General features: G+C 41.1%; 1 protein-coding gene across 8 annotated transcripts in view; it reads right to left on the bottom strand.

Moving 5' to 3' along the window:
• The window catches only part of ABCB4 (ATP binding cassette subfamily B member 4), a 237,629-nt gene that overhangs the window by 72,867 nt on the left and 143,757 nt on the right, over positions 1 to 21,005 (bottom strand). For 2 of the 8 annotated variants that reach the window (XM_066240430.1, XM_066240434.1), the window contains exons 2-4: positions 8,699 to 8,784; positions 5,433 to 5,487; positions 997 to 1,147 (exon numbers count right to left, since the gene is read on the bottom strand). The exons of 1 other annotated variant lie outside the window; for it this stretch is intronic. In XM_066240430.1, coding sequence (XP_066096527.1) covers positions 997 to 1,147; positions 5,433 to 5,487; positions 8,699 to 8,784 — 292 coding nt within the window. 5 more of the 8 variants (XM_066240435.1, XM_066240436.1, XM_066240433.1 and 2 more) reach the window with 4 other exon arrangements.

Here is a 21,005-nt window from a genome sequence, read left to right as displayed (position 1 = left end):
TTTATGTTAATACATACAATTATATAAATCAAGCAATCATACTCCCTTCGGTAAACATTTAAGTTCTATAGTGCTAACCATATGGTTCTGCTCAATCAGTGAACACTGAAAACTTACTGAATATTATCTAAAGGATAGGATCCACTTTTCTCAGTATCTTTGCTGTGAAAGCTACCTTTCCTTCATCGCATTTTGTTCTTATATTCCACCATCTGTGTACCAACAAAGCTCCATTCAGCCTTCTCCAATGCAGTGCCCACAAGGTCTCTTTGGAGGAGCTAAGTCTTGGGCTTGGTGCCAAGCACAGAACTCTTCTGTGTGGGATCTGGCTAACGTGAAAACAGCTATGTCCATTAGAACCTCACTCCAACGCTGTTGCCACAGTCCCCCTTTAGATGACATTAACTTATGGGACTCCTCTGGCTCTTCAGTGATTATCATTCTTTGGGTGCGTTTCAAAGCGCATCATTCTCATACTGAATCCACTCCCTCTTTACTGAAGTGTTATATCAAGTTCCAGCCAACCTGGTTGGTCCAAAAATTAGACCCAGAAAATGGCTATAATTTTAACAAAGAGAATGGGGAAGAGAAAAAAGAAAAGCAGAAACAGATCTACAAGCTGAGCACAGCTAAGAAAGACTGCCAGGCTAACTGGTGCATTCTGAAATTCACCAGGAATCACTGATGGGATGCATGCTGCTCAGACGCCTGTCACAGCTCCACTGTCCTCAAAGGGAGACTTCCTTACTTCATTTAGAGGCAAAGCTTTCTGTATATTTCCTTATCCTTATCTTTGAAAACAGCATACACCTATTTCTTAAAATTTAAATGTATATTTGAGGAATCTTCTGAGAATTTTACCACTTCTGTGATACCTAAAGTCACTCAGATGCCTAAATCATTAAACAAGCACACAGTGAACAGCAAAATCAATTTCTAATACTTCACCCAATTAAAGGAGTACTATGCATTTAAAAAAAATAGAAAAATGCTTACCTGGAAAGGAGAAGTTTCCTGCAGTAGCAACAAATCTGTCAGTCATTTGTCCAAATATGATCATCATGAGGGGAAGACCTGATCCGTGAGCTATGGCCATGATTGTGCCCAGAGACATAAATAATTTATCCTGCCAATCTGAGTATCGAAACTGAAAAGAATAAATAAAATAATGCTTATCTTACCTTGTGGGAAAGAATTTATCTTTTCCACAATTACATGTTCTTTTGATTTTTCTTTAAGGTCAGTACTTTTGTAATAGTTGCAAATAAATGTAATAGGGAAGGAGGAGAATGTCAATCCAAATCACTGACAGGTTAATTTTATGATTCTATTTATTTTGTATTCTGTGAAGAAGTCAACCTGACTCTGTGCCATCAATATCTTATTTGGTTGAATGATTGCAGTACAATCAGAAGGGACAAAGGTTTGGTTCTACTTCCAGAGCTCCCGAGGTAGTGAATTAAGAACAGCTAGAAGTAGATATTAAGCGTGCACACACACACACACACACACACACATGCACACACTACATCCTTTAAAATATCATTCAGAATATTTCAGAGAGAGATTTACAAATATGGGTGAAATAGATCCTCTGAGTTTTAAGGATAAGGGCCCTTTAAGAGGTTTAAGTTAGCTTTTAAAAGGCAGCTCAGTAGCGAAGTGTAAAAAACATTATGGAGTGCCTATCTATGTCCTTTAGAGAAGTCTTGCTCATGGAGATGATGCTTGTTGTAGGACCGTGAAGGAAAAGGGGGTTAGCTTAAGAAGAATTGGGGAATGCAGAGGAATTCAACTTTCAGAGGAAGTAGGGGATATTTTGGCTTAAACAGCAAGCTGACTAGAAACAGCATGGAGGGTTCAGGAAGCTCCACAGAATGGAATTCTTAAAGTGCTCAGTGCAAAGTGTGGGAGACGACATCAGAGAAAGGGAGAAAGGCAGTGGGCCACACCAAAGATCTTGGTCTTAACACTATCCATGTACAATACACTTAGTTCTGTCAATTAGAAAGGTGAGACCATTGTCACAGTGGAGTAGACAACACCCAAGAACTAAGCCTCGGATCAGTGTCATAATATGCCAAAGACTTTCCTTATTGTCTTGCTCTCTCCAGTTTCTCACTGCCCCCCCCCCCCCCATTTTTGATGAAGTATTCTATGGCTCTGTCTTTGTTCTTCTTTCTTCTTCCAGACTACATGTTCCTTTTCTTACTTTTCCATTTCTATACTTTCCTTTCTGTTCCTTGCATCTCTCCCCCCTTTAAATTTCTTCCTATTTTCCTCACCAAATGCTACTTCTCTCCTGGTGACAAGGAACAGTTATCAGAACAATGGATGATGAGTCATATTTGGCAGCATGGAGTCCTTGAGAAATAAGCTAGGTCATACAGGGTCAATACAATGAGCAGGCTGAACTCAGACACCCATGATGGGGAGGGGGGTTATGCACTGTTCTCAGAGAGTTCCAGAAATTCAATACAGGAAGGCCAAATTCCATCATCAAACACAAAGGGCAAGCCAGAGTGCCAAGGAGACACAGTCAGGAACCAGGTGTTTCTTGGAACGAAGCAAGGGGTGGAGTAGTAAGAGCAAATGGAGAAGGATTCCTGAAATTGCAATAAAAGGGACCTGTGCCCCCAACATTCAATTTAGTGGCTTCTGGGGTAGGGAGATAAAGTACTTGGGTCTGTCAGCGACAGTTACAAACACAGGATCAGGTCGTCGTGTAATGTTCTCTTTACTGAACATTTATGTGAAATTGAAGAATGTGTCAAATGCTTTTCAAATAACTAAAAAAAAATTTTGTCTTTAAACTTAAATTTAAAATTACATAAATTTTATAACAAAATCCTAAGTAAACCTAGATTTTTCAGTGATTTTCAGCAAAAGAAAGCAAATCAAAATCCTTCAGACTACAGTTCCGTAAATTGTAAATGACTAATCATTATGTTGTACATTTGAAACTAATATGATCTTGCATGTCAACTGTAATTGAAAAATAAAAAAGAGAGAATATTTGTAAATAAATAAATAAATAACTACCATTCTGTCCTGAACCTCTTTTAGGACAAAAAATACTTATTCAGAGTCTGAAAAAAGATTACATTTAAATTTGATTTAAATTTTAACTTTTAAATTCAGATGAAATTTTCCATGTTTCTACTTTAAGTTTTGAAATATTTTATTTTCTGTAGGAGACTGATTTAAAACTTGTGCATTAATACCAGATCTAGTTTTAAAATTTATTCACTAAAGCACTAAATGAAAAACAAGCAAACTCCTCTTACTAAGATTTTTAAACAAAAATCCCATGAAAATTAAGGAGAAGAGAATGAATGGGGGCTTTGCAGTGACAGGAGAAATCTGCAGTGATGGTCGGACTTGGGTGTTTGATGTCTTTTTGCCCATTTACTTATTAAGTTGCAGATTCAGCTGACCTGCTGCTTAATACCAACTTCTTTGATATCAAATAATGGCTGTCATAGTTTGAAACACATATTAACCAAAAGTGGGCAAACATTTTCTTGGGCCACTTCTCTGAGACATATTACAAATAAAAAACAGATCAGACTTCTTCCCAAAATATGTTGGCTGGCCTTGTGCCAGCAGAAAGCCATTGAGAATTGTGCTGTACACAATCTAAATCTCTTATAGTTACTCTGTGTTCAATCAATTTTCTTGGATGCTAAATGTGAACATAGATTTCTTAATCATTTTTAAATTTCTATAGTTAATGCTCACTCTATCCTCAAAAAATTAAAAATGAAACTGCCGTTTGACCCAGTGATTCCACGTAGGGAAATATATCCCCAAAATCCAGAAACACTGATTCAAAAGAGTATATGCACTCCTATGTTTATTGAAGCATTATTTACAAAGCCAAGATCTGGAAACAGCCCAAGTGCCCACCAGTAGATGAGTAGATTAAAAAGCTGTGGTACATATACACAGTGGAATACTGTGTGGCCATAAAAAAGAAGAAAATCTTACCTGGAAATGTACCTGCAGATTATTATGCTAAGTGAAATAATCCAGTCAGAGAAAGACAAATACAATGTGATCTGATTTTTTTTTTAAGTGAGAGGAGGGGAAATAGACTGACTCCCACCTGTACCCTGACCGGGATCCACCTGGCAACCCCCATCTGGGACTGATGCTCAAATCAGTGCCTGGGGTCCATGCTTGAACCAGCAGAGTCACCAACTGCGAGAGAGGTAGAGAGAAAGAAGGGAGAGAGGGAGAAGAAAAGTAGATGGGTGCTTCTCATGTGTGCCCTGACTGGGGACTGAACCTGGAACATCTGCATGGGCAACTGATGCTCTACCCCAGGGGTCCCCAAACTACGGCCCGCGGGCCACATGTGGCCCCCTGAGGCCATTTATCCGGCCCCCGCCGCACTTCCGGAAGGGGCACCTCTTTCATTGGTGGTCAATGAGAGGAGCATAGTTCCCATTGAAATACTGGTCAGTTGGTTGATTTAAATTTACTTGTTCTTTATTTTAAATATTGTATTTGTTCCCGTTTTGTTTTTTTTACTTTAAAATAAGATCTGTGCAGTGTGCATAGGGATTTGTTCATAGTTTTTTTATAGTCTGGCCCTCCAATGGTCTGAGGGACAGTGAACTGGCCCCCTGTGTAAAAAGTTTGGGGACCCCTGCTCTACCCACTCAGGTAACTGGCCAGGGCCCACATGACTTCAGTTATATGTGGAATCTAATGAACAACTAAACTGACGAATAAAATAGAAACAGAGTCATGGATACATGGAACAGCTTTCAGAGGGGTGGGGAGGGCGCATTGGATGATAGAAGGTGAAGGGATTAAGCAAAGAAAAACCCATATATATGTATATATCTCTCTCATATAGATATAGACAACAGTGTGGTGACAGAGGGAAAGGGGGTGGGAGGAAGATGGAGGTGGGCAAAAGTAGGGGGGAATCGGGATGAGAGAGACTTCGCTTGGGGTGATGGCTACACGGTTCAGTGTACAAATAATGTTTTATTGAGTTGCACACTGAACTTGTACCCCAATAAATTCAATGAAAATAAATAACTAAATATTTAAAAAATACATCACTGTATATGCAAGCTTATTTTAAGCTAAATTTATGGGGTTTTGTGAAACAAATGCAGAATTTTTTTTTCTGAAATTGGTTCGTTTGTTTGGTGGTACAAACACAAGTTCTATTTTCCATTTCCCTGTGAACTGGGCAGCTGTGCTGTTACATAGCCAGCCTATCCCGACCTCTTTTACAGTCCACCTTGAGAATGCGGGCCATGACTCCAGTGAGCCAACCGAAGACAGCACGGGCGCAGCAGGAAAATCTATCCCTGCCTGCAGACAATGTTCAAGTACTGGCTCTATATCTATTCAAGACACCAGATTTGAATAAAGGAAAGAATGATCTCATTTACTATTTCACAGCTTACCAACGCTAATGGTCCAATTAAATTCACTTTCTTCATTTTTTTCCTGTCTTGGTTGCTGAAAAAAAATTGTTTGAATTTAAAACTGTTATACAATGTCTCACAGTCAATTGAATATAATTTGAATAGTTATACTCAAGTATTCTAATATTTCAAATGTCAAACAGTGATGTCTATAAATTGTTAAAAGTATCCAGTTTAACAAATACTTCATGGCAATCCCCTTTTAACTAAGGTAACTGTCCAGGGTACTTTAGGAATATCTGGATAAACGAGCTGAATGTGTTAACAATGTCTGCCAATTACAGTAGCTGCCCTTCCCTATCCACAGTGTGCTTTCTGCAGTTTCAGTTACTCACAGCCGACTGTGGACTGAAAACAATAAACGGAAAATTCCGGAAGTAAACATAAATTTTAAATTGTATGCTGTTCTGAGTCGTGATGAAATCTCATGCTGTCCGCTTCATCCTGCCCACGGCGTGAATTATCCCACTGTCCAGTGTGTCTACGCCCTTCATGCTACCCACTTGTTAGCCACTTACAACTTGAAACACAGAGTTTATTCTTGTATTATTATTAATTATTGTGTTATTTTCCATATGAACAACTGTAAACCTACTTTTGTCCCACCGTATATAACTTTTATTGCTGTATATTATTATAATTATTCTATTTTATTATTAGTGCTGTTACTCTCTAGTGCTGTTGTGCCTAATTTATAAATTAAACTTTATCATAAATATGTATACATAAGAAAAAACATAATGTATACAAGGTTAACACTATCTGAGGTGAGAGGCCTCTACGGGGGGAGGGGGTGTCTTAAAACATATTCCCCATAGATAAAGGAGGACTACTGTAAATTCTTCTTTGGCTAAAAAAATATATATTGATCTAAAAATAGTAAAAGCCACTCTTCTGAAGGTTGTGGGGAGTGGTGTCAGGAAATCTTGTTTGCTCTACATTCAAAATACATCTAGAGTTCAACCACTGCTCACCACTTTTATTGTTATCCCATTAACCCAGGAGAATGCCTGTCTAGTCTTTCTACTTCCACTTATGTCCACATTAGTCAATCCTCAACAGAGCAGCCAGAGTAATCATGTAAAAACTCAAGTTACCCTACTGCTTCTTTACGCAAAAGCTCGCAATGGCTCCCATTTTTCTCAAGTAAAATCCAAACCACTGAATTGGCCTCTAGGAGCTTATGCCACCTGTTTCCTTGTTACCTCTCTGACCACATTTCCCACCTCCATCTCTGCTTCCTCTGGTCCACCCCCCCTCCCCCCCGGCTCTTCTGTGAACACACCAAGCATTTTCCCATCGCAGGGTCTTTACACTGTCACATACCTCTGCCAGGAATGCGAATGCTCTCTCCTCAGACACCCACATTGCTCTCTCCTCTCATGTCTTTTATTTCTGTGCTCAGATACTGCCTTCTCAATAAGACCTACCTTCACCACCCTGTTTAAAATTGCAAACTACTTCCTCCTGGCACACCTGCTTTCCTAAGCTTTAATGGTTTTCCATAGCATTTATTACCTTCTAACACGTGCCATAGTAGTTTGCTTATTTATCATGTGTATTATTTATATCTTGTCAGCCATACAACCATGTAAATTACCTGAGGGCAGAGATTTTTTTTCTTTTTACCTAACATACATTTATTTAGCTTAAATTTCCAGGTAGGTGATAAAGTGAACTCATAAAACTTGATCCCAAATTATTTAGAACACATTTGCTAAAATCAGAATGATCAAAAGAATGTGCCACAGGTAATAGCAGCATGATTAGAATATGCACATAACTGTCAGTTTGCACTAGATAACTGAGGTGAGCTTAACTTCCTTTGAATGTAAAAGTTTTGGTCTGCTTTTTTAAAAGTTAGTCTCATTACATTAAATTTCATAACCTTACAGTCTTATTGTATTCTAAACTTTCCACATTTCTTTTCTGAACTGTTTTTCTTCTTTCCAACACAAGGCTGTAAGCTTCATTTCTCAGAACTTCCTTAGGTTCTGGAGTGTTACTGCATTTTTTTATTTCAGGCATAGCTCCTTTGTACGCTCATCAGATGTTTAGCCAGGGCAATACACAAATAGCCTTCCTGGTGAAAATGCCATCTATTTATAAGTTCACAGTCAGTCCCAGACTAAGTTGCAGCTAAGGAATACCACATCTTCCTGGTAGAAATGCTACCATCCATGGTTTTCCAATTCTATATGGCAAACTAAATTTTCTATGAGTGAGTGTCATGGTACTTAGAAGGAATAAAGCAGTATCACTGTAAGGAGAAGTTAACATACAAAAATAATGCTTCGGTTTAAACATCAGATAGGTTTATTTCAGTTGGCTAATCAGGCCCCTTGCAGCTTGTGGACACACTGCAGAACTTGATAAATTTGTCCCTCTGAGTGATTACTCCATGACACAGGTCAATTAGTTCTGGATGGCCTGGTGTGAACTTAACAGTCCCTAACAGCCTCATAAACTATTTGAGGCTAAAGGAGAAATGATTCACTATTCCCACAGTGAAAGAGGAAACAAAGACAACACATCATTGACTGGTCGCTAGTGCTCCTACTATGTATGGTCTGTCAAGTGCACTGAACAAGAGTGCCCCCCCCCCCCCCCCCCCCCGGGAAACCAGAGCCAGAGCAGGGAGAAGACGCACAAGCGAAGGAACCGCTGAGGTTTCCCCTCCTATGGAATATAAACTGATTTGGAAGCGCAGGTTACGGAAGAATGAGGCTGCCCAAAGCCCCTTCCCCACCTCCCGGCCCAGAGCCCAGAAATACGGAACGGGCCTGCTGCTGGGAGAAGGGGGAGGGGTAAGACCAGCAGAAAGAGGAATAAGGAGGGGGAGGAGGGAAATTTGGCTTCACTGCCCTGGTTTTTAAAAGCACAACCATCAATAGCAGATGTCGGATACTCTAAAAGCATGAAAAATCAGACGATGTTTATGAAAGTTGTTTGTAAATGTTTTGAGTTATATAAACAAGGAAAGTTACACAACACAGATACTCATCGAATCACCCTGTACAAAGGGAAGCGGGCAGGCACTTCAGAGACAGCCCCTTCTTCCCGAGCCTGTTGCAAAAGGAGCCTCAGTGACAGTCCTTGAGAAGGTCAGAACCTCAGACAGGACGCTCCAAAGTAGCTCCACAACAAAGGCCAAAGGCATTGCACATTTTCTCCAGCTCCCTCCCAGGCGGAATTCGGCCCCGCGGACAGGCGCAGAACGGAGAAGCGGAGCCTGCGGTCTGTACCTGCTGCCGCTCAGTTCCAAGTCGCCTTCTGCTCGCCTGGGGCGCCCGACCGTTCCGTTCATTCCCGCCTCCAGCTCCATCTCAGCCTGGGGAGAAACCACAGCTTCAGGGTCAAGTGCACCCGCCCCAGCGCGGAGGGCACGCAGCCTCCTCGCCCCCGGCGCCGGAGGGGTCGGGGCCGGCGGGCGCGCCGCGGGCCGGGGGACGCCAGGCCCAGGTCTCCGCCTCGCGCCCACCGTCCTGGGCTTCCCCGCGCACCGGGCCTCCCTCACCTCGGACCTCCCGCTTCTGCGACCGAGCCGTTGGGCATGCGGGGCGCTGCGACCTGGGGGCCTGGACTTTGCTCGCGCGACTTCGCCCCCGCCCCCCGCGCGCGTCGGGACCCAGCGACGCCTCCCGCTGCAGCCGGGGCGACGGCCCCGGCCCCGGCCGGCAGGAGCGCTCCCGCTGCCGCCGCTCTTGCTCCGCGGGCAGGGCGCGGGCGAGGGGCCCCGCGTGCCGCCCTCGCCGCCCACCCGGGCGAGCGACCAGCCCCGGCCCGGCCACGCCGGCTGCGGCCGATAAGCCCGCGGGCAGCCTGGTGCCGCTGGCTGGGGGCCGCTCTTGTGGGCCGCCAAAGCCCCCAAACTGACTGTCACACTCGCTCAGAGCTCAGTTTTCTTGTTGAACCCGTGCGGGGACACTACGAGGCTCAGCAGTCATGGGGGACGGGGGACCAAGAGACAGCACTAGACCCACCTCTCATTTCTACACCACCGGTCTGGACCTCTGCACGGAACCCAACCATCTGCAGGGCCCACTAACCGTCATGTGCCTTGGACAAGAGGAACGTAGTCGCTGTCCTCTTGATAATTAGAACTTTAGGGTTGGTAGGGACTTTAGAGATAGCCTGATTCAAAACCCGCATCTTTTATTTTAAAGATTTTTATTTATTCATTTTAGAGAAGGGAGAGAGAGATAGAGAGAGAGGGAGAGAGAGAGAGAAGGGGGAGGAGCAGGAAGCATATGTGCCTTGACCAGGCAAGCCCAGGGTTTCGAACAGGTGACTTCAGTGTTCCAGGTTTCATCCACTGCACCTCCACAGGTCAGGTTCAATAACCTTCTTAACTGACATGTTGAAATACAATGCATTAGGCCAAAGGCCCTTAAGGCAGTGGTTCTCAAACTTTTTGAAGACGGGCGCACTTAAAATCTTACAAATAAATGTAGGTGCACTATATACAAATTTCTGAGAAATATGTTATAATAATTAAGTCGAATATTAAAGAAAAAAATAGCAAGTCCAAGTGTGCTTTTATGGTAATTAAATGAAATAAAAATGACAAAATTAAATTTGTTCTGACATTAAAAAAACATTTTTATGTTACATTTTTAAAGTTTTCCTTTTCAGAATTTATAAAAAAGAGGGGTTAAAAAATTTTAAAATGACAAAAAAGCTATATATATATATATATATAGAGAGAGAGAGAGAGAGAGAGAGAGAGGGAGAGAGAGAGAGAGATACATTCTTAGTAAGATTTAGTAAATTCGGCAGGCCCCAATGTGATTGTGTTAAATTTTTTCATTCTTGTGTTTATGAGAAACATGAGCCTGATGTGTCCTAGTGATTTCTTCAATGTTTGGGCATATATTTGAAAGGCAAACTTTCATTTCCTTGTCAATACATTGAAGAATTCCTCTCTTTTTACTCTTAATTGTGTTGAGGGTAGAAAATCCTAATTCACATAAATAGGATGTTGTAAATTGTAGTAAAATGTTCAAAGCTTTTTAAGATATTGCCACATATTCTTTTTTTATACAATAGAAATCTGAAAGGCTTCAAGAGACAGTTCCTTATGTTTAATTATTAATCCAAAACCATACATATCATCTTAACTTTACACCAAACAAAGGATAGAAGAAACTTGCCTCCAGTCTTTTTGGGAACATGGGGGGTAGTGTAAATAATTCGGCACCACAGCTTAACAGCCTTTTGCAGGCTAATCAGGCAAGTGAGGTGGGGGGTTGGGCAGACTGTCAGTTTACAGCCAATTCCCCACACCTCTGTCCCCCAAAAATCTAAACTCCAAAAACCCTGTTGGTTTTTTGGTCCCAAGCAGGCACATATTTCTCTGGAATACCATAGGGCACACCTGGAAATCTTCTAGGGTGCACCAGTGCAATCTATCTAGCACCACTTTGAGAACCACTGACCTAAGGAGAGGCCATGGAGCCATCATCAGCACCCAGGGCCAACTTGCTTCAGCAGAGCCATGGCTGTAGGAGGAGAAAAGAAAGATAGAGAAAGAAGGGAGACGAGGAGGGATGGAGAAGCAGATGGTTGCTTCTCCTGTGTTCCCTGACTGAGAATCGAACCTGGGACTTCCACATGCTGGACTGATGCTTTACCATTGAGCCAACCCTATCTACTAAAAAACGTCTTGGAGAGATAAAAGGCTGATACTTGAAGTAGGAAGCTCCTCAACTAAAAACAAAAACAAGCAAAAAGCATCCAGAAATAGGACATGTTTGCCTATCTCCTGTCTGAAGTCAATTCACAGAGATGTCCCTCTAAGAATTGCTCATGTTTTCTGTGTCTGTGGCAGAATTAAGAATGTAGGACACGTGTGTTCTTGTAGAGAGAGAGGAGCCATGCCAACATGACTGTTTCCCTGTGTTAGACTATCCAAGGGCTCCTTTTATATCTGTTTGACAACAGAGAAACAACTCTACACAGCACATGTAGCTGGTTGTGCCTTCGTTCAAAAATAATATTTAAGCCACACTGATTTTCTTGATGACATTCAGGCTGTAAGAAATCTTAACCTTCTCTTTGTCGTAGGATACTGAGATGCTTGCTTATTCTCATTGACATAGAGTTAACGCCCTTCTACCACTGTTCTCTTACATTTTCTATTTCTTCCACTAGTTCTCTTTCCTTTTTAATCTTAACTGTTGCCTTCTTTTGGGGGGGGGTGCTCAATTGAATATTCTTATTATTTAGGTTTTCTTTCTCTTAACTTATTAAGTATATATTCTTTTGCTATCTATTCAATAGTTAACACCTTCCTAGAGATTATGACATGTATCTTTGATTAATCATTGGTACTTTCCTTTTCCAGGAAAATGCAAGGATTTTAAAACTCTCAAACCTCATTTATCCACCTGACTTATATACCATTGTTGTCATGCACAGTGATTTAATTTTCTCTATTTATGAACCTTAAGGTATTATTACTTGATAGAGTCAATATTCATTTATATTTATTTCTATATTTATGCTTTTCTTGCCCTTTATTTTTTCCTATGTATCCAAGCCACTATCTTGGATCATTTTCCTTTTATAGGAAAAACACTTTTTTGTTTTTCCATTAGTTGGTGAATTTTCTCAGCTTTTTTCCCCTGAAAATTTACTTCATCTTTATTTTGAAAAATTATTTGGGGATTTGCCTTACTGAATATAATATAACTTAATATAAAACTGTAGTAATTAAGGTGATGTGTTTTGGACGGGGATAAGAAAAAATAAAGTAGAACAGAATAGAGATCTTATAATGGACAGAGCTGGAATTCTAATGCAAGCATTAGGTGTGCTCAGCCTCCACCTTAAATAGGGCAGGAAGAAGGGCTAGAGGAAACGAGTCAAATGAATGGGACAGTTAAACACATTCATCCCCATCCATTGATCTTACCACCCTTTAACTGTTTTTACTCTTTGAGTGCTCTCTTCCTTTATAACCCTCTTGCAAACATCCGAAACCCCCTTGCCCTCTCTCTTTATCAGGCTCATTTGGTAAAAACCACAACCTGAACTAATTTAAATTATCCAACTACCGCAAGCCTGCACCATGTAGCACATCATGGCTAAAGCAAAACATAAATCCATCTGACTGATCTCCCCATGAAATTAAATAGCCCTTGAATATATATTTAATGTAATAAACATGATTCTTATTTATTGTCTGTACTGTGGGGTGCATGATTCATAAAAATAAAGGTTTTTATCTGGTATTCCAACATTTGCTGTCCAGTGGTCATAAATATTTCCTTAGTTCATTCACTCTTCCACTTTCCTTCATAGTTACTTTACACCATTTCTTTCCTCAAATTTGGATCATTCTTTCCCTCTCTTCACATTCTGTTTAAGTATTGTGCTTCTTATTTCACTGATAAATGGAAGTGTCCAGAGAGAGATGTGCCATAATCTCCCACCATGACATCTGCCCACTTACCAGCATTTGTAACCAGCACTCTGCCTTCCCACCTATTTCTCTAAATCAGGGGTTGGGAACTTTTTTGGCTGAGAGAGTCATGAATGCCACATATTTTAAAATGTAATTCCATGAGAGCCATAACGACCCATGTACGTTATGCATTATTCAATAAAAATTTGGTGTTGTCCCGGAGGACAGCTGTAATTGGCTCCAGCCACCCGCAACCATGAACATGAGCAGTAGGAAATGAATGGATTGTAATACATGAGAATGTTTTATATTTTTAACATTTTTTTTTATTAAAGATTTGTCTGCGAGCCAGATGCAGCCATCAAAAGAGCCACATCTGGCTCCCGAGCCATAGGTTCCCGACCCCTGCTCTAAATGAACTGTCCATGCCCCTATTTCCAGTCAGTCCTTCTGTTTGTACTTTTATACTATAGATCCCATCCCTTTAAAATAATATCTTAAGGAGCCATTATTTTCTCTCTCTTCTCCTTCATTAACTTCTCCTTCCCTGCTGGTTTGTTCCTGTTATTCTAACACATACATGATATTATTTCTTCCATCTTAACAACAAAACAACAAAATTTCTCATGACCCACTTCCCCTACCAACCACCATCACATTTCTCTCCTCTTTGCTGCTAAACTTCATAAGTTATCTCTATCATTTCCCCCATTCCTTGTCCTTTGCTCTTCTAAACACACTCTAACCAGGAATTTAACCCTTTCATACCACCAAAACTGCTCTTGTAAGGGTCATTGATAACCTCTACATCATTAAATCCAAAGGTCTGCTCTTTGTCCTTATCATGTGACAAATTCAAGTGGTTGACAAACTTTATCTTCTTTCATACACTTTGGATTCCAGGACACCACAGATTTCTTGGGTTTTCTTATGATTTACTGATCACTGTTTCTGTTTCCTTTGATGTTCTCCCTCTTCTTCCAACTTCTTAATGTTTGAGTGCTCCAAGCTCACTCGTTGGACTTTTCTGACTATTCCCACTTCCTCTATAGCCTAGGCCAGTCTCATGGCTTTAAATACCATGTGTACACAACAATTTATAGCCTGGACCTTCTTCTTGAATTTCTTGAATTCCCAGCTGGTATATACTACTGCATCTTTGACATTTCTGTTTGGATGTTTAATAAGCCCAACTTTGATTCCTGATCTTTTCCCAAGATGGCTCCTCCAAAAAGCTTCCCTTTCTCAGTTGGCAGCTCCAGCCTTCCAGTTGTTCAGAGTCATCTGTATTCTTCCCTTTCTTCCACACCCCATGCTGAGTCTGTCAGGATATCCTCTTGGCTCTACCTTCAAAACATATCCAGAATCTGACCTCTTCTCTTTCTCCAGTTCTACTGTAGTGTAAGCCGTTATATTCTCTCCCCTGAATTACTACAATAGCTTCTTAAGTCTGTCTGCCTCTATCTTTGCCCCTCTTCTGCTGATGTTCATTCTCAACGCAGCAGCAACTGTGATTCTTTTGAACAGTGAGTCAGGTCATTTTATTCCTCTCACCATTCCCCAGTGGGCCTCAATTCATTCTGAGCTATGGCCTGCAGTGGTTTGTCCTCTCTGTCACCTCTCTGACCTTGTTTTCTATTGATACTTCTCTTCCCGCCCCACTAGCTTCTTGGATGTTCTTCCAAAAGAGAGGCAGAGCTGGCAGTCCCTCTGCCCTAAGTTCTCTTCCCCCAAATAGTCACATAGCTAGAACCCTCCTCTCCTACAAGTCTCTTTTCTTTTTCTTTCTTTTTTTTTATTAAGTGAGGGATGGAAGGCAGAGAGAGACTCCACTCAGCAACCCCTTATGGGGCAATGCTCTGCCCATCTGTGGTATTGCTATATTGCTCGGCAACTGAGCTTTTTCCTAGCACCTGAGACGGAGGCCACAGAGCCACCCTCTGCCCCTGAGGCCAACTCACTCCAATCAAGCCATGGTTGAGGGAGAGGAAAAGAGAGAGAGAGAGAGAGATAGAGAAGGGGCAGAGGGAGGGGTAGATAAGCAAAAGGTCACCTCTCCTGTGTTCCTTGACTAGGAATCAGACCTGAGATATCCACAACGGGCCCTGAGCCAACTGGCCAGGGACAAAGTGTCTTTTCAATTACCATCTTTTCAGTGAAACCAGTCCTGATCTCCCTTTTAAAAACTGCATCCGATACCCTCAAGATCCTCTCACTTCCCCTAATTCTACTTTGAGTTTTCCTCCCACAGCATTTGTAAACCTCTCGTATACTATATGATTTCTGAATATACTATGCTTGTTGTTTATTGTCACCTCAACCTTTGCCTCATTTCTCCTAAAAAATCATTCCCTTTTGGTCTCACTCTGCTTTTGCTCATCATAAGATTCATCTAATTAATTTGGACCTAGAACATTCGAAGGCATTCATAGTATATAAGACATATGAAAACAAAGATATTGTTCTGTTTTATTCATTGAGATAGCCAACATTTGCTGCCCATACTTTCTATGTGCCTGACCCTGTGTTAGGGTTTGAGAGTATACGGAAAACAGGACATAGTTTCTGATTCACAATGGACTAAGACTAAACCAGTACAAAAATCATTCAGAAATATATAGTGCTTTATAAGCTTTGGTACATATATACTATGGAATACTACTCAGCCATAAGAAATGATGACATCGGATCATTTACAATAACATGGATGGACCTTGATAACATTATACGAAGTGAAATAAGCAAGTCAGAAAAAACTAAGTACTATATGAACCCATACATATATGGGACAGAACCTGACCAGGTGGTGGCGCAGTGGATAGAGCGTCGGACTGGGATGCGGAAGAACCCAGGTTCGAGACCCCGAGGTCGCCAGCTTGAGCGCGGGCTCATCTGGCTTGAGCAAAGAGCTCACCAGCTTAGACCCAAGGTCGCTGGCTCCAGCAGGGGGTTACTCGGTCTGCTGAAGGTCCGCAGTCAAGGCACATGTGAGATAGCAATCAATGAACAACTAAAAAGTCGCAACGCGCAACGAGAAACTGATGATTGATGCTTCTCATCTCTCTCCGTTTCTGTCTGTCTGTCCCTGTCTATCTCTGCCTCTGTAAAAAAAAAAAATGAGACTCAGAGACTTGGACAAGAATGTGATGGTAACAGAGGGTGGGGTGGAGGGGTGGGGAGGGGCGAGGAAGGAGAGGGAGGGGGTATGGGGAGGGGAGGGGCACAAAGAAAACCAGATAGAAGGTGACAGAAGACAATTTGACTTTGGGTGAGAGGTATGCAGCATAATCAAATGTCAAAATAATCTGGAGATGTTTTCTGGGAACATATGTACCCTGATTTATCAATGTCACTGCATTAAAATTAATAAAAATAAGATAAAAAAAGAAATATATAGTGCTTTATAAAGCTGCAGAGCCCCTCATACATATATATTATTCTTTTCCTTCCTCAAAACAAGAATCATGTTTAAAACAAGCAAGGGACTATTATTCTATATAGTTGAAAAGTATGTAGACTGGAATTCCTGAAGTCAGTGAATTTCCACAAAGCTAGGACATTAGGGTTTCAACCCTGACTGTGTGACTCCCGGCTACTCCTTCAATATTCCTAGGGAACATTCCTACTGCCAAGCAGAGGCCGTATGTAGCTATATTTCTAGTCCCCATAGCTTAGAAAGCTCATTAATTGTGTATTGAATAGATCAATATTTTAAATCTATAGCATAAAAAATTTATATTGTATAAAAGTGTTTCCTATAAATAAGTGCCAAAAGGAAGAACAAATTCTATCTACCATAGTATTATATTTAAAAATATAGTATATATAATATAATATATTAAACATAATTATTATACTTTATATATTATATTTAAACAGAAATTAATTTACCGCATTTTCCCTGAAGAGAGTTTAATGGATGCGGTTCTCACTCCAGTTGATCTGAATCTTTAGGTGGATGATAGTATGCTTTGTCGTCTTTTTCCATTATACCGTATTTGTGGCTGTCTAACAATTCTTTAACTTGCTATCTTCTACTATTATGTTTGTACATGGCCACACCTACATTCTTTTTCCAAATTTTCTGCTACCAATACTTTTCAACTTCTGCCTAAACTGACCCTTTTCTTCTGAGTTTATAAATCTTGATATCTCCTGTTTTTACTTCCTTCAAATCATGTTTTTAATTTTTCTTAAATTTTTCTCCCAAAATCCTTTTAAAAATGTATCTTGGCCCTACCTCTGGACAGCTGGCTCAGTGGTAGAGCATCAGCCTGGTGTGTGGAAGTCCTGGGTTCGATTCCCGGCCAGGGCACACAGGAGAGGCGCCCATCTGCTTTTCTACCTCTTTCCCTCTCTTTCCTCTCTGTCTCTCTCTTCCCCTCCCGCAGCCAAGGCTCCAGTGGAGCAATGTTGGCCCGGGCGCTGAGGAGGGCTCCATGGCCTCTGCTTCAGGCACTAGAATGGTTTCAGTTGCAATGGAGCAATGGCCCAGATGGGCAAAGCCTCGCCCCCTAGTTGACATGCTGGGTGGATCCCAGATGGGCGCATACTAGAATGTGTTTCTGTCTCCTCATTTCTCACTTCAGAAGAAAAAAAAATGTATCTCATTGCTCAAAAAATAAAACAAAAATCACTCTGCAGCTTTGACCTCTTCCAAAAAATCATTTCCTTTTGATCTCCTTCCTCTTTTGCTCATTAAAAAAATTCATCTGAATAATTTGGTCCAGCACCTTGGAAGGCATTTATAAAATATTGAAGATGAGGGTAGTGCTGGTTCAGTGATCTCTTCTCCAATAATCTTTTTTTTTTTTAAATATGCAAGGGGGGACTGGCAAAGGTGCCATGACCAAATTTAAAGAACCAGTTGGGAAGAGTTTGCTGTCAATCACAGTGTCATATCATTTCCACCAAAATAGACTAATGACACATTGAGTTCAATGGTCACATTGCCAAACGGAACTTTTGTGTTCTGAGAGGGTTATGGGAACTATTGCGTGGACAGGGAGGGCTGCAGGGTGCCAAGGTTAGAGATTAAATAAATAAGCATGAGCTATGGTTACTATGGTAATTTTTATTAACTTATTCTTAAGGTTATTCCATTTTTTTATTAAAAAATTTTTTAAAATATTTTATTTATTGATTTTTTAGAGAGAGAGAGAGAAGGGAGGAGCAGGAAGCATCAACTCCTATATGTGCCTTGACCAGGCAAGCCCAAGGTTTCGAACCGGCAACCTCAGTGTTTCAGGTCGATGCTTTGTCCCACTGCGCAACCACAGGTCAGGCCTCCATTTTTTTTCAAATTCAAATATTAGTTTTATTTCATTTCTAGCTTTGGATGATAGCAAATCATAGTCTTTAATTTTTTTTTGTATTGGTTTTAAGTATATAGCTTAGTGGTTAGACAATCATATACTTTAATAGTGTTCCCCACTATGTACCCCAAGTGGTACCATACATAGTTATCACAATAGTATCGACTATATTCCCTATACTTTACATTACTTATATCCCATGACTATTTTGTAAGTATCAAGCAGTGCTTCATATAATCCCTTCACTTTAAGACTATTCTAAAATCATAACTTTTCATTCTTTTTTTTTGAAATAAAATCATAACTTTTCAAAAAGTTAAGAGCTGCCTCATTCCTACCTGGTGGGGATGAAAAGACAGCGCCCTCCTTAGCTTCCTCTGACACCATGTGGCAGGAAGCAGGCAGGGAGGTTGGGTGCCCTGTTATGGCCTAGCAAAGGTGGGAGACGAGGCTTCCCACTCGGCCTTTTCGAGCATGGGCCTGGGGGGGGGGGGTGCCACAGTTCTCTTCTATAATATTAGGTAGAGTAGAGCAGCTATTTTCCAAACATTTTCTATCTTGCTAGGGTGTCCCTTTCCTTTCCTTTTTTTTTTTTTTTTTTTGGCTAGAGAGAGCAGGCTTTTGGTGGGGCTCCTTTTTGTCTGTGTATATTGACATTTCTGCTTCTTGCTTTCTATAGCTCCAAGAATAAAACAAAGGAAAACAAAACAAAAATGGGGAACTCACAACCATGTCATTCTCTGGATTCCAAGGTCCTTCACTGGTTTGTCTTTCTCCACTTTTCAGTCTTTTAATGTTTGTTTTATACGTAATGTTCAGTGTTTCTAGCTGTACTTATCAGGAGGAATAGGAAAAAATATAACTATTCTATCTTCTTGGAAGTTGCTGCTTGATTTTTTTTAAGTGAGGGGAGGAAAGATGGTCCCATGACATGCTCCCAGACCAGGATCCACCCAGCAACCCCTGTCTGTGGCCAATGCCAGGACTAGTCCAGACCAGTAGAACTACCCTCAGTGCCTAGGGTAATGTTTGAACCAGTCAACCAGCCAAGCCACTGGTTGGGAAAGTGGAAGAGAGAGAAGGGGTTGGGGGAGGGGGAGAGAAGCAGATGGTCATTTCTCATGTGTGCCCTGACCTGGGATTGAACACAGGACTTCTGTATGCCAGCTGACACTCTATCCACTGAATCAACAGGTTAGGGCCTGCTGCTTGATTTTTAATATCCATTTTCTCTAATAGGGTGCAGAGGCAAAGGGAATTCTAAAATCAAATTAGTCAATCTTTGTACTTGTTCATTAATAGAAGATAAAAATATTTCTCTAACTTATTTCTCATTTCCTTCCTCCACTGTCTCTCACATTCTTAGTAACATCGGGTCCATTATGACTATTTATTAAAATCTCTATATTTTTTTACATAATATATGAAGGTGGACATTATCTCAGTCTGGCTTTAAGCTTATTTCATAATAAAATACAAAATCAAATGCCAATAATTATATACCTTGCCACAACAGAGCATGAGAGAGACATCATTAAAGAAACGAGGTACAAACTATTCATATGGTCTCATATTGTTCGCTATGTTATGTTACATTATATGATACTATTTTAATTATACTTATTTTTTACATCTTTTCCTACCCACTAGACTGTGAACTCCTTCAGGAATGGGGATCAATCAAATATACCCCTTCCCACATGGCAAGCACCTGATAAATACTGGTCCCCCCTTCCTGCCCACTCCTTTCTCAGCGCTGGCTAGTTCAGGAATCAAGGCAGAGAGTCCAGAGGATAAACTACACCCACAATTAATCTAGGCTTAAAAACTTGGAGAAAACCTGTGACTCAATAACCAGATACCACCAGTCCGGCCCCTCAGACTAGCTCTCACAGGAAGCGCTGACCCCACCCCACCCCACCCCACACATTTTTGAAGCCTTTGACACAGCATGCACCAAAGGATCAAATGGAAGGGCCTGTGGAACCCTGTCTTCTACTTCTCTTCTCAGAGTTCTGACCAATTTTGTCAATTCTTGTTCCTTTGGTCATTAATTAATATTTAAGAAGAAAGAGAAAGGTGGAGTTAAAAGTGTACCCCTAGAGCAAGCTTTTCCAAACTGTGACCTCAAGAATGCCAGGAGGTGCTTCATGGATAAAAAGTGTTCCATGGTCAAATCAAATGTGTTTGGAAAGCTCATTACCACGCAGCTCCCTCAGAGGGTAACAATGCACAGCACACATTTCGAGAGTCCTACAGTAAAAAAATAAAATCATTTAACTTTGTTTACTTGTTTTCTCCCCCACCTCTAACCCCACTATGTCCATGGAAAACACAATATTTGTATTCTCTTTAACCTCACACATCAAGCACCTTCTAAGAGAAGTAATTCTTATAGTTCAAAGAGCTGGGGGGGAAAATCAGACAGGGTGAAGAGTGAAGCCCTGGGAGAATGGTGTGATCTTAATGTGACTGAGGCCCAGGAAGGCAAGGAGTGGCAGGACATGGCAGAGGTCTTAAACAGCAAGCAGGAATGCAGACGTACAGAGGTTACTGAGACGGTTTTTAGAAAGTAGCATAACACTTGTCAAGAATGGTATATTCTTTTTGAAATCATTTGAATTGTTCATTATCCATCAGAGTCCCAGGAGAGAGAAATAGCACACTCAAATTAGGATGTTCAAGAGGACTTATACAAAACTATGAGCTGAGCACAAGGTGCAGTGGATGTACAGTGAAGTACATTGCCTTCCCCAGGCCTGGGGATAAGGCCTAGGGCAGTTAGCAGAGCCCAAATAGAGTGTCATGTAGAGAACACTGCTTTGCAAA

The sequence above is a fragment of the Saccopteryx bilineata genome, chromosome 7, assembly GCF_036850765.1.
Source record: "Saccopteryx bilineata isolate mSacBil1 chromosome 7, mSacBil1_pri_phased_curated, whole genome shotgun sequence".
Classification (NCBI taxonomy): Eukaryota; Metazoa; Chordata; class Mammalia; order Chiroptera; family Emballonuridae; genus Saccopteryx; species Saccopteryx bilineata.
This window is presented reverse-complemented; position numbering and strand designations above follow the sequence as displayed.